The sequence below is a fragment of the Nannospalax galili genome, unplaced genomic scaffold (assembly GCF_000622305.1).
Source record: "Nannospalax galili isolate Female #2095 unplaced genomic scaffold, S.galili_v1.0 scaffold346, whole genome shotgun sequence".
Classification (NCBI taxonomy): domain Eukaryota; kingdom Metazoa; phylum Chordata; class Mammalia; order Rodentia; family Spalacidae; genus Nannospalax; species Nannospalax galili.
Genome location: NW_008357637.1, coordinates 4,960,803 through 4,974,719, shown reverse-complemented (window position 1 = coordinate 4,974,719; position 13,917 = coordinate 4,960,803). Strand labels below are relative to the sequence as shown.

The following is a 13,917-nucleotide window of genomic DNA, read 5'->3' as shown; positions in this document are numbered from 1 at the left end:
ATATATATATATATATAATGCTGTTAAGTCTTTGAGAACAGTCTTGCTTCCTTGCAGAGCATTTCATTCCGTTCCCATTTACTAGTTTCCATTCTTTGTGACTGTTTTTCATCTAAGGGTTCTCTGTCCTGCATCCCTTCATCATTAGCTCCTCTCAGGTAGTGTGTAGTCATGTTGAGTTGTATAAAAGCAGTTCTAGACTTTCTTCTTTGTTCCCATTTCTTAGGTGATTCCACTGACATTTAGAACTTTGAAAAAAAAATCTCTAAATTGATAAATCCCAAATTTATATTGGCCCAGGTATCTCTCCAGATTGCCAGATTCATATCCAACTCCGTTGGCATCTCCTTTTCTGTGTCTAGTAGACCCCTCAGTATGTCTGAACCAAAGCCATTAATTCTTTTCTCAGGTTTTTTTTCTCTCTGTAAATTTTCTCTATCCAGCCAGGCATGGATATTAGAGGCATATCCTTGTAATTCTAGCAGTTAGTGGGTAAAGGCAGGAAAATTGTAAATTCCAGACCAACCTGGGCTAATGAACAAATTTCAGCCTGCCTGGGCTATGTAGCTAGACCCTGCCTTTAAAAAAAAAAAAAAAAAAAGAAAAAGAAAAGAAAAACAAAACAAAAACAACATCTACTTGTTTAAGCTAAGCATTTAGTTGTCACCCTTAATTCTTTATTTTCAAACTTGACTCTGAAACCAATAGGCCTTATTAGACCTATTTCCAGAATATATTTTGAATCTAACACTATTTTGCATTCAGTGTCACTATCTGAGCTTCATTTTAACTGTATTATTAACACTCCTCTTCTTTCCCCCATCCTCAGTGATAGAATGGAAGTCAGGGCCTCCAGCATGAACTGTAGACCACTGAACGACAGTCCTAGTCCTCTTATTTTCCTTGGAAGAGACAGAATTTCTCTGTGTTGTGCAAGCTAGTTTCAGATTAAAACTCTTGCCTCAGCCTCCCAAGCTGCTGGGACTACATGCATGTGCATTCTACCATGTCAGACTAACTCTTGTTTCTAACCTGCTTCTATGGCCAATCAATTTTTCATAGTTCTGGGTGATTTTCAAAATTTCATTAAATCATGTTTTCCCCTGATAAAAATCCTTCAGTCGTTTGCTGTTTAAGATAATTTGCATTCATAAGCCCTCTTTGATCTCCATTTGTCTGACCATCCATCCTCACTTCATGCCACTCTCTTGTATTCATCAAATATTTCAAGTTTTTTCCTTCCTCAAAACAGGACATGTGTTACTACTTCTTTCTCCCTGTATGTCTTCCTCTTTATCCTTTGGTATTAGTTCTGATTTCTTTTGCAGAACAGCTTATCTTCCCTCACTGTTTAAGTAACCAGCTCTTTCTTGGCCTCTGTTAAATCTTCCAGTTTATTACATTTATTGTTTTAACACTTAACTCCTACTGCAATCTGGAAATCTCCTGTTGGTTTTACTTGTCACTCTTCTCCTTAGTCCTTGAGGACATGTTATAAGTTCTCAAATGTGTTGAACAAATGAAATTACAGTGTCTCCTTCCTAGTAGCTTAATAAAATTTCAACTGTAAGTAGCAGCATAAAGACCAAAACTAATGAGTACACTAGTTAAGGAATTCTGGGTCAGGTCTTAATCTTCCTGATCTGGGGTGGGAGGCAATTTAAAAATCATGTTGACTGATTGATAAGTTTTGTTTTCCTTTAGTTTGTAAAACACTTATTCAAGTAATTACTAATTTTAGATTATTCAAGATACTAGTATTATTTGACCTTTCATTACTAGAAAATTACTGATACTGGAAGAGTAACCCAAGGTTAACAAACATTTGTATTACTTTAAAATGTCTTAAAGCATTTCTTTTACCAAATTTGTTTTAACAATGACACAGTCTTGCTGGATCACTTTCTTGTCTGTACAGTATAAGAGAATAGGACTAGGCAATCCCTTCTGGATTCTGTTCTCTGATTGCTGAATGGATTGTGTTTATATTTCCTACCAAAAGTCTCAAAGAGTTAGTGTCAAATTGCCCGGGCTAGTTTACTTTAGAATGGTAGAATAACAGGTTGTACCAAAAAAACAAAATCTTTTTTAAATAAAAATTTTAAGCATGGCATTTGAACTTTTATAGCTGCTTCTAAAATATTCCCATTTAATTTATTTGAGGGGGACATTAAGTATTATCTAGTGGTTGTTTTCAGTAATGTTTTATATTCTGTTCACTAAGGTACATGAATTAAGTTGCATTTTAAAATACCACCCTTTATTTATCTTACTGTTAAATAGGATGTATCATTGGCACAAACTGCACAGCCCACATCAGCTATTGTTCGTCCAGCATCATTACAGGTTCCCAATGTGCTGCTCACAAGTTCTGACTCAAGCGTAATTATTCAGCAAGCAGTACCGTCACCAACCTCAAGTACTGTAATCACCCAGGCACCCTCCTCTAACAGGCCAATTGTGTAAGTGATTCCAGTTAGTCACTGATTGTCTCTCTCAAATTTCTGTCTCTCTGTGTATGTGTGTGAGAGAGATTATTTGTGAGTCATGATATTTGGAAACATGCAGAATCCTTTTTTAGGTATTAATATTTAAGATTGTCTTTTATTTTTATGATGTTTTACACAAAGCATAAAGTTTCTCCACTACCAGATGACATTTGTTTCTATTCTTACAAGTAACTCCCAAGAGCCCTTTGATGAGAACTTTTCTCATTGGACATTGTCCCAAAGGAAATTCAGAACTTTTCCTAGTTTTTTTTTGTTTGTTTGTTTGTCTTGTTTTGTTTTGACACTCCTACATTCCTTATGCATATTTAAGGAGGGATTAAAAGCAAATTTTGCGATTTGCTTTCTGGTGGTCAGAAAATTTATTTTTAAATAATATAACAGGAATAAAAATACTGTTGTATTTTCAAGAGATGATTGGTATGGATCTTTAAGATTTCCCCTTGTTTTGCTTTTCTTAGCCCTGTACCAGGCCCATTTCCTCTTCTGTTACATCTTCCTAATGGACAAACCATGCCCGTTGCTATTCCTGCATCAATTACAAGTTCTAATGTGCATGTTCCAGCTGCAGTCCCAGTAAGTTTCAAAGTTAGACTATTTAAGTCTTTGTATCAAAACTAGTGTTGATAAGATAACCACAAAATATGGTTGAATTTGCTTGATTGGCTTATAAAACTGAATTTATTAAAATTCTCATTAGTGGCAGATAATATTTATTCATTGATACTTACAGTAATAAAATATACCATTCTACAATTGGAAAAAAACATTTTTTTCCTATTCCCAACTTATTTTCTGTATTTTTTTAAATTATATTATGAAGAATATTCCTCAATTCAGCTCATTTTTGTTTGAGTAGATTTGAGGAATTCAAATTTTGGGGGGATTTTAAATTTTTTTAAAAGACCATTTGTACTGGAATCTTCAAATAGCTATGGTGTTTTTAGTTACAAAAGTTTTTTAACAGAAAAATACTCTGGACCTTTTTGGTCAAATGAAGTTTGCAGAATTCTTTTCATGAGCTAAGCATATTAAGGTTTGAACTTTTTTTTTGAGACATTGTCTCACTATTCTACCCTGGCTAATCTGGAACTCACAGTGATCCACCTGCCTCTGCTTCCTGAGTGCTATGATTAAAGTCACAGACCACCATCCCCAGGTTTGGTCTGAACATTCTTATCCAGGCATGGTGGCACATGCCAATAATCCCGGCGCTCAAGACGCAGAAATAGGAAACTAGCTCTATAGTAAGTTTAAGGCCAGCCTGAGCTATATGAGACTTTGTAATGAAAAAAATCCAGAAGAGGTTTTATGAGGGGTGTTCTGTTTTGGTTTTCATTGCTGTGATAAAACCAAGGTGGGGAGGAAAGGGCTTTATTTCAACTTACAGTTTATAGTTTATCTTTGAGGGAAGGCAGTAACCTGAAGGCAGGAACTGAAGCAGAAACCACAGAAGAACACGGCTTACTGGTTTGCTTTCCCTTGCTTGATCAACTACTTTTCTATTTGTTTATTTATTTGTTTTGCCTTTGTGTATGTAAGTGCACTCATGTACACAATGCTCATAAAGGCCAGAGAGGGTGTCAAATCCCTTGGAACTGGAGTTATGGATCATTGGTAGCAGCCATGTGGGTGCTGGGAACTGAACCTGAGTCCTCTGCCTATAAGCCATCTCTCCAGTCCCTGAGCTACTTTTCTTTTAAATTTTTTTTTTAATGTGTTTGAGTGTATTGCCTGCATGTGTGTAGGTGCACTCATGTTATGCAATGCCCACAGAAGTCAGAAGAGGGCATTAGAGTCCCCTGGAACTGTAGTTACAGACATTTTTTAGCTGCTTTGTGGGTACTGGGTCCTCTGCAAGAGCAGCCAGTGCTCTTAACCACTGAGCCAACTCTCCAGCCCCTCAGATACTTTTCTTATATATCCCAGTCCTATCTGTCCAGGGGTGGCACTGTCCACAATGAACTGGGCCCTCCTGCATCAATTAGCACTCAAGAAAATGACCCCACAGACATGTCCACTGGCCAGTCTCTTAGAGGTAATTCCTCAGTTGAGGTTTCACCTCCTGAGTAGCTCTAGTTTGTGTCAAGTTGACAAAAACTAACCAGCACAAGGAACATGTAAAGTATATAAATTTTGGAACATAAAAGTACATTATTGGAGAGTTAGAGCAATGAGTCAGCTATTAAGAGCAGTTATTGCTTTTGAAGAGGATGTGGATTCAATTCCCAGCATCCATTTCAGGCTTCTCACAACTGCATGTAATTCCAGCTTAGGGGGATCCAACACTTCTGGCTGCTTTGGGCACCTGCACACATGTGCACATGCCCACACACAGATGTGTAATTAAATCAAATTATACAAAATTTTTAAAGTACATTATTTGAAATGATGAAAGAACTAATTTTTTTTCTCATTTCACAAAATATTTGTGGTAGTTTGAATGAGAAATGTCCACCATAAGTTCAAGTATTTGAACACTTGGTATATGGTCCCAGTTGGTGGCTGTTTGGGGAAGACCATGGAAGCTTTTGGAAATATGCCTGTGCTGGAGGAATCAAATCACCGAAGGCAGGCTTTGAGAGTTTATAATTGTGTCCTACTTTCAGCTTACCCTCTCTGCTTCCTGCATGTGCTTGAAAATGTGAGCACTTAGCTTTCTATTCTGGCTGCCTCTGCAGCCATGCCTCCCTGTCATGATGGACTGTTATTCCTCTGGAACCATAAGCCCAAACAGACTCTTTCAAGTTGCCTTGATCATGGTGTTTTATCACAGTAATAGAAAAGTAACTAGAACAATAGTTTCTTTCATAGTCTTCAGTGTCTTCAACATTTCACATTTTCATTCTGAGAACAATTTTTAGACATATGTTTCTAACAATTATTTTCATTTTTACCTAAATTATGATATAGCATGTTTTGAATTTCTCATTAATATTCTGGAAATAATATCCTAAGTCTTATGCATGTAATTAAAAACTTCTAGGGCCAGTGAGATAACTCAGCTTGTAAAAGTGCTTTCTGCTGGATGTGGTGACCCACACCTTTAATCCCAGCACTTGGGAGGCAGAGGCAGGTGGATTTCTGTGAGTTCAAGGTCAGCCTGGTCTACATGAAGATCCAGGCCAGCTGGGGCTACAGGGAAACCCTGTCTCAAAAAGACCAAAGGGAAAAAAAAAAAAAAACAATATTTTTTTTTAATGGTGCTTTCCATCAAGCTTGACAGCTTAAGTTTGATACTTAGGTCTCACATGGTGGAAAGAGAGAACCAAGTTCATCAAGTTGTCCTCTTCCTCCACATGTGTGCTGTGGTATGCACCCACACATAACTATGAAAATAAACGTAATAACAAAGTTTAAAAATTGTTTTAAATGTAATTTTTTCTGGGCTGGCAAGATGGCTAAGTGGGTAAAAGGTGTTTGCCACCATGCCTGACCACCTGAGTTCAATCCCCAGAACCCACATAGTAGGACAGAACTGACTCCCATAAGTTGTCCTCTGCATGCACACACACAAAAATAAATGTAAAATAATTTTTTTCCCTTTACCTTTTAGATACATACTGTTGACCCATATGGTATAATCACTTACCGGGTAGCCTTTCAAAAATTTTTTTTAACTTTTAAAAAAACTTTATTGAGAATTTCATACATGCGTATAAGGTGTTTTGTTCAAATCCACACCCACTCCCTCCCCTCCAACACCTCCCATATCTCCCCATCACTTTTTTCTGACAACTTCGTGTATTCTCTCTCTCTTTCTTTCTTTTCTTTTCCCTCCCTCCTTCCCTCCCTCCCTTCCTTCTTTCTCTTTCTTTTTCTTTCTTTTCTTAATGGGACTTTTTGCTACTCTAACATTCCGCCCCCCCAAGAGATAACCCTAAAATCTTTTAGGGATTAGATAAAAGTTCCCAAATACTTTTGACATTTTTGACCTTTGGAACAGAGTATGTTACTAAGAGGCCCAAGGACATTTTGACTTTTAGCCAAGAAATTGGCTACTTTTTTGGGGGGTCTTTTTTCATTAACATTGGTAGCATATTAAGTATATTAAATATTTACATTGTTAAAAAATACTTGGATATTACTTTTTAAAAAATGATTTAAGTATCCAAAAATAGTATTGATTTAGGTAATTCCAAAATAATGTATCTTCTTCAAATAGAACTGTGTTGTTTAAAATGCATTACTTTAAAGACTTAATGAAGCCAAGGTGTGGCATCTCACTCCTTTAATCCCAGCACTCTGGAGGCAGAGGCAGGTGGAGTGAGTTTGAGGCCAGCCTGGTATATTTAACAAAATCCAGACCAACCAGGGCTACATAGTGAAACAATGTCTGAAAAAATAAAAGACTCAGATACAAGGTTTTCTTTCACTTTTCTGATGAGTTTTTGATGGGAGAAACATTCCTGCTTCATATTTGATGTAATATGATTATCCTTTTAAATATACCCTTGTTGAAAGCAACTTGAAATGAAAAAAGAGACAAATTTTTATTTGTAGAATACTTACTAAAGGCAAATGCAAAAGTTGTAAAATCTGTTCCAGGTTATTATTTGAAAAATAGAAGTCATCAGCTTCTTCATTATTATACAATATGTTAATATATCAGATTGCATGTTTTAGAAAATTTATATGCCTATTTTAGAAAAGAAAACTCATTGTTGAAATTATTTTATGCCTTGTCACAGTTTTGATGCTCCTTTTAAACACAAAATGAAAATGTAAGAGATGCAAAAATGTTTGCAACAATGGCTTTGAATATCATGAGCTTCTATAAAAGGGAACCGATAAGGCCAGCTACTCAGAAACTCCAGCTACTCAGAAACCTGAGACAGAAGGAATGGAAGGTCAAAGCCAAACTGGGCTACAGTATGAGTTCAGAATCATCCAGAGAAACTGTGACATCCTCTCTCAAATCAAATAGTAACAAGAGGCAAACTCAAATCAGATAAAAACTGAGGGAAAAGGGCAGGAGTCCCCTCCCCTTATTTTTTGTGGGGGGGGCAGTCTTTTGAGACACGGTCTCCCTATAGCCCCCGCTGGCCTGGAATTTGCTAGGTAGACCAGACTGGGCTTGACTCAGAGATCCATGTGCCTCTGACTCCTGAGTCCTGGGATTAAAGGTCTGTGCCACCACACCTGGCAGAAGGCCCCAGTCTTAGCCAAAGAACTGTTGGCAGCTAATCACTGCTGGGTTAGGGAGAACTGATCTTTAGGGGAGTGACGCTAGGAAGGCTGAACAGGCTCCAGTGGATGAACTCACCCTGAGGAACATCTGGGTACAGAAATTTGACTCAATAAACCTTAACATATATGACAGAATATATGAAATCCTGTGGGCAGGCTATGGGGGTCCCGGAAGGGGTATATATAGGGGAGGGAGACTAAATATGATTAAGATGCATTATATGAAATCCACAAAAAAAAAACCCAGAACAATAAACCAGTATTTAAACACACACCCCCTGAAAAAAGTAAAAAGAGGGCTAGTGATAAAGCTTAGAAGTAGAGCTCATATGCACAAGGCCTTAGGTTCAGTTCATAATGGAGGGGTAGGGAAGGAGAAACCCTTTGAGAACAATTTGTGAAAACTAGAAATTAGTGTCTTGGTGAAAGATAAACCTTTTGAAAGATCATTAAAGTCCAGTGCTGAGAAGCAACTACAGTTAAAGTTTATGAATTTCTGATTCTAAGGTTCAAATTATCATAGTCATCATGTAAAAATGCTCAACTGAAGTATTTTCAATATCTTTTGTACAGCTTGTTCGACCAGTCACCATGGTGCCTAGTGTTCCAGGAATTCCAGGCCCTTCTTCCCCTCAACCAGTACAGTCAGAAGCAAAAATGGTAAGCAAGGTTGTATTTGTCCCAAACATTTTTTGAGCCTGTTTTGTATTTATTTGTTTTTCTCCAGTAAGACCAGCATTTTATAAAGTTGCCTGCTGTTTTACACTATAGAAGAACCAGAAATTTTGGAAAAGGAAAACTTCTGTTAGGATAATGACTCACTCATGGCCCTTTAAATATAAAGGATGAACTGGGAATAAAATTCTAGTTCTTGGGGCACTGACTGTTCTTACAGAAGACCCAAGTTCAAGTCTCAGCACCCACATGGCAGCTTAACAACTGTCCATAACCCCCTTTCCAGGGGATCCGACAGCCTCTTCTATCCTCCGCAGGCATTGCACAACATGGGTGCATTTACTTATGCAGGCATAACACTCATACACATAAAATAAAAATATTAAATAAAATTTTTTTTTAATTCTAGTTCTTGTGATTTGTCTGGTTTTGACTGTGCCTTAAACAAACTCTCCTCCTATTGGAGGCTAGGAGTATTACAGCTAAAACAATGTAATGTGTGAAAGCCCAATGAGTGCTTTTGAACATGGTAAAAAAAATTCTTAAAATAGTATACAAGTAAGAATACTGGATTTTTCTGTGTGATTTCAACATTGAGATTAGTGTTGTTTAGGAATCAGGAATAAATACTGTTTGCTATAAGGGTAGCCCATAATTCTAACATCTTTAAAATTAGCACCAAATCATTGGTTGAAGACCTATAAATAGGGAGTCAGATTGACCCACTTAAATTTAATAGTCCAATTAAATTTATTATATTTTGCTAATGTAAAATACCCATATTTTTATGATTGCCTATTTTAGTTGGAAGAGTAAATACATTGTCTTTTTAAAAATATTTTTATTATTTATGTGTGTGAATGTATTGCCTGCATGTATGTAAGTGCACCCGTGTCTTGCAGTGCCCTTGGAGGTCAGAAGGATGAGTTAGATCCCCTGGAACTGGAGTTATAGATGGTTGTTAGCCACCATGTGGGTGCTGGGAATCAAACGGTCCACTGCAAGAGCAGTCAATGTTCTTAACTGCTGAACTATCATATCTCCAGCACCAATTGTTTTAGTCTTAATTAAATAAAAAAATGAAATTATTCTTTTAAAATTGTGTTTGTTCATGAGTGCACCCATGCACATGTGTGGAGGCTGGCGAGGGTGTCCCTTGTCTCTTGTCGCCTTATTTTTTATTATTTTTATTTTATGTGTATGCATGTATTGCCTGCATTTAAGTAAGTGCACCCATGTTGTACAGTGCCTGAGGCGGACAGAAGGCGGCGTTGGAGCCCCTGGAAATGGAGTTACAGACAGTTGTTAACTGCTGTGTGGGTTCTAGGATGCAAACCCAGGTCTTCTACAAGAACAGCCCGTGCTCTTAACCTCTTGAGCCATCTCTCTAGCTCCACTTCAGCTTATAGTTTTGAGACAGGGCCTCTTACTGAACCTAGAGCTTAGGATTTCAACTTGACTGGCTGACCAACAAGCCCCTGGGATCTGTCTGTCTCCATATACCCAGCACTGGAGTTATAGGCACATGCTGCCACATTTATGAGTGCTGAGGATCCAAAGTCAGGTTTACAAGCACTTTACCCACTAAGCCATCTTCATAGCACCTCCCCATCCCACTCCTACTTTAAAATGGAGATTTTTTTTATGTGTATGAGTGTATTGTCTGCATGTGTGTAAGCACACCCATGTTGTTCAGTGCCCAAGGAGGTCAGAAGAAGACGTCAGATCCCCTGGAACTGGAATTAAAGACGGTTGTTAGCTGCCATGTAGGTGCTGGGAATTGAACCCAGGTTATCTGCAAAAGCACTCAGCACTCTTAACTGCTGAGCCTTCTCTCCAGCTCCAAATGATGGAAAATTTCAACATAGGCAAGATAACTAAAAGTAAACAGGATAATATAATAACCTACCATGTGCTTATCGCTCAACTTCAGTGGTTAGTAATAACTGCCATTCTTGCTTTATCTGTGCCTAACCTCCATTCAGTTATTTCATAGATTTTTTTATTTATTTAATAACCACATAATTAGAAGAAGCATTTCATTACAACAGCAATTTCCAGAGCTCTTTCAAAACTGGCTGTAAATTTTTAGGTTTACAGTTGAACTAATACAGTTATACAGTATTGTACTCAGTATAAACCCCATAAGACATAAAACTGAATGAGGTTTTAACCTTTAAAAAAGATCTCCATTTCATTTAAAAATGCACTGTTTCATACAGAAAAACTCATTTTTAATGCAACTAACACTTAGATGTTGGTACATGTGTCTCTGATCTATATATCTGATTATTACTAGTCACAGTCAGTTACTTTCTGAGATCTTTGGCACCTGAGCATGGATATAAAGTCATCAGGTAGATTTCAATGATAATGTTTTTCACATCTACTAATTAACATGAAGCAAATTGTTATGCTTCTTCAAATATAACTCATTTTTTAAATTTATTGATTTTTTGTGTGTGTCTGTGTCTTTCATACAGAACATCCCAAACAATCTTAATCATCTTTATACCCACATCCCAAGTGGCACCCCTCCCATAGTCTCCCCCCCACACACACTGGAGCCCATATACTCTGTCATCCCTGTTACTGTCCACTGTGTTATCAGCACCCCTAGCCGTTCCCCAGTGCTTGTCCATCCGCTGAGTCTAGTCAGCCTGTCTATAGTTCCTTGTTTTAGGAAGATCAGCTCTTCTTCATCCAGCAGCAATCAGTTGCCAGTATTCCTTTAGATAAGATTGTGGTCTGCTGTTCATTTTCCCAGTTCTATGCTGGATATTTCATGGATTTTACTGTAAACTTTTTATGTATTTAAATGATCCACTTTATTTTAATTTTATGTATATGAAATGTTTTGCCTGCATGTAGTAAGTATACCACATGCATGCAGGACCACAGAGACCAAAAGAAGGTATCAGATCCCCTAGATCTAGAGTAACAAATGGTTGTGAGCTGCCATGTGGGTGCTGGGAACTGAACCCAGGTTCTCTGGAAGAGTAGTCAGTGGTCTTAACTGCTGAGTCATCTCTCCAGCCCCAAAATGAGCCACTTTTAACTGCACTGTTTTAGTAAATAAGTACATTTTATGTAACCTATGCTGTTGTTGTGCTGTGTAGAATATTAACATATGCTCCAAAAGTTTTTCTAATCAGTTATCTTCTTTTGTGGTTTGCCACCATAAATTAATTCTTAAATTTTGTATAAATACTCAGTGTATACTGTTTTGTGTATAGATCAGTGGGTAAATAAAATCTCTGAGATTTATTCATATTGTTGAAACTATTATATCTTCATTTTATTGCAGAGTAGTGTTTCATTATATGAGTGTACTACAGTTTTTTTTGTTGATTTTCTCAGTAATGGACACTTAGTTTCCAGTGTTTAGCTATTGTGATTAAAGCCAATGTGAACTTGCTTATTTTGTCTTGTCTTGTCATGTCTTTGCAGTGTTAGAGATCCAATCCAAGGCCTCACAAATGCTAAGTAAGCTAAATGCCGCTGAGCTATACTCAGTCCCATCTATGACAGACATTCTCGTATATCTCTTTGTGGACATAATTTTTATTTTCTTGGACAAATACCATGTTATTAAGAAGAACCTTGAACTTGGGATCCTTCTGCCTCCCCCTCCTAAGTGCTGGGTATCAAACCTAGAGTGTGCTGGACAGCCCTCTACCAGCTGAGCTACATCCCAGCCCGTTTTTGTTTGTTTTTCTTTTCTTAATATACAAATTGCCTTTGCTTCTGTTTCATTTTATTTTGTTTCGTTTTTTTTGTTTTTTTGTTTTTTTTCTTTGAGACAGGGTCTCTATAGCCCAGGTGGCCTAAAACTCATTATATAATCTAATATGACCTCAAATTTGAAGCAGTCTTCCTACCTCAGCCTCCCAAGTGCTGGGATTACAGGTGTGAGGTACCATGCTCAACTCACTTTTACTTTTCTTAAGAATATATTTATGTTTATTGATTAACTTTTAATACTCTCTTCTAATTTGTTAGCTTCTTAAAGTAGAATCCTAGATCATTAATTGACTTTTTTTTCTTTCTAGTGTAGGCATTTATAGCTATAAATTTCCTTTTATTGAGAAATTTAATATACCACATTTTTTTATGTGTATGAGTATATTGCCTGCATGTATGTGAGTGTACCTGTGTCATACAGTGCCGCAGAGGTCAGAAGAGGGCTTTGGATTCCCCCAGAACTGGAGTTAAGGATGGTTCGTAGCCACCATGTGGGTGCTGGGAATCGAACCCGGGTCCTCTGCAAGAGCAGTCAGTGCCCTTAACCCACTGAGCCATCTCTCCAGCCCCAATATGCTACATTTTTATCACCACAAATTTTCTGATTTCCCCAATGATTTCTTTACCAAGTGTGTTATTTAGAAGTGTATTGTGTAATTTTCAAATATTTCTGAGCCTTTCAACTTGTTTCTTAGTAATTTCTATTCTAATGATGTTGCAGTTTGAGAACTTAGCATTTTGGGTGCTCTTCAGGTATTTAATAGCTATTTCTATCCCTTGTTATTTATCAAACATTTCATGGGTTAGTAAGACATTTCAATAGGCATTATCTTAAATTTAGAGATTTTTTCATATTTTTAGTGTTCTTGAGGAAATCAAGAGTCCCGTCTTCCGTTGATTTTTTTTTTTTTTCAACGTGCAGAACTGTTTGGCTTGTATCTCATATGAATGAGGTATTTGGAATATTTTTTGTTTTATTGATGCCATTCATGATGACTTTTGTGCACAAAAATTATTCAAAAACTACTTTTAAAAGCAATTTGCATTTATGTAAGTTACAGATTTGAAATTTTTATTCTCAACGCAATTTCCAAACAGTTATGTATCTGCTTTTTTAAAGGGTTTGAAATACAGTTAATTTAAAACATGCTAAACTGCATGTATAAACTCAATATAGCTTTCCTAAGAAACTTTCCTTAGTGCTCTGATAGCTGTTAAACATAGTAAGGCTTGGGATTCTTAAATATCATTATTATTTAGAAGCTTGAAGTTTTCTTAGTACTTAACAACTAAGATCACACAAATTAGTCAATCTCTAGATCTAAACATTTGAACTTGAAATCTTAGGGTAGCCAAACAATATAGTCTTTAATCCAAGAACTTTAAAGACTTGAGTCAGGCGATTTCATGAGTTCTAGGCTAACCTGGGTAGCTTGGCAAAACTTTGTCACAAAGAGAGAGAGAGAGAACACAAAGGATAATTTGTTATACAATGTATCATTATTTTAGACATTTTCAGAACATAAAATACTAAATAGGCACAACTTAAAAGTTTAAAATTAAAATTTCAGTGTCCAGGGACTGGTGAGGTGACTCAGTTTATAAAGATGCTTGCTACCAAACCTGATGACCTGAGTTTGATCTTAGGACCTATATAGTGGAAGGAGAGAACCAACTCACACACAAGTTGTCCTCTGACTTTTACACATGCAAGCACGTGCACGCACATAATAAATAAATAAATAAATGTAATACAACTTTTTTTTGAAAAACTTAAAATTTCAGAGCCCAATTTAGTAAA

The 13,917-nt window shown here is 36.8% G+C and overlaps 1 protein-coding gene across 1 annotated transcript in view; it reads left to right on the top strand.

The window, feature by feature from the left end:
• Atf2 (activating transcription factor 2) overlaps positions 1-13,917 on the top strand; it is a 108,432-nt gene that overhangs the window by 61,376 nt on the left and 33,139 nt on the right. The window contains 3 exon segments of the mRNA XM_008855300.3: positions 2,284-2,462; positions 2,969-3,083; positions 8,271-8,357. Coding sequence (XP_008853522.2) covers positions 2,284-2,462; positions 2,969-3,083; positions 8,271-8,357 — 381 coding nt within the window.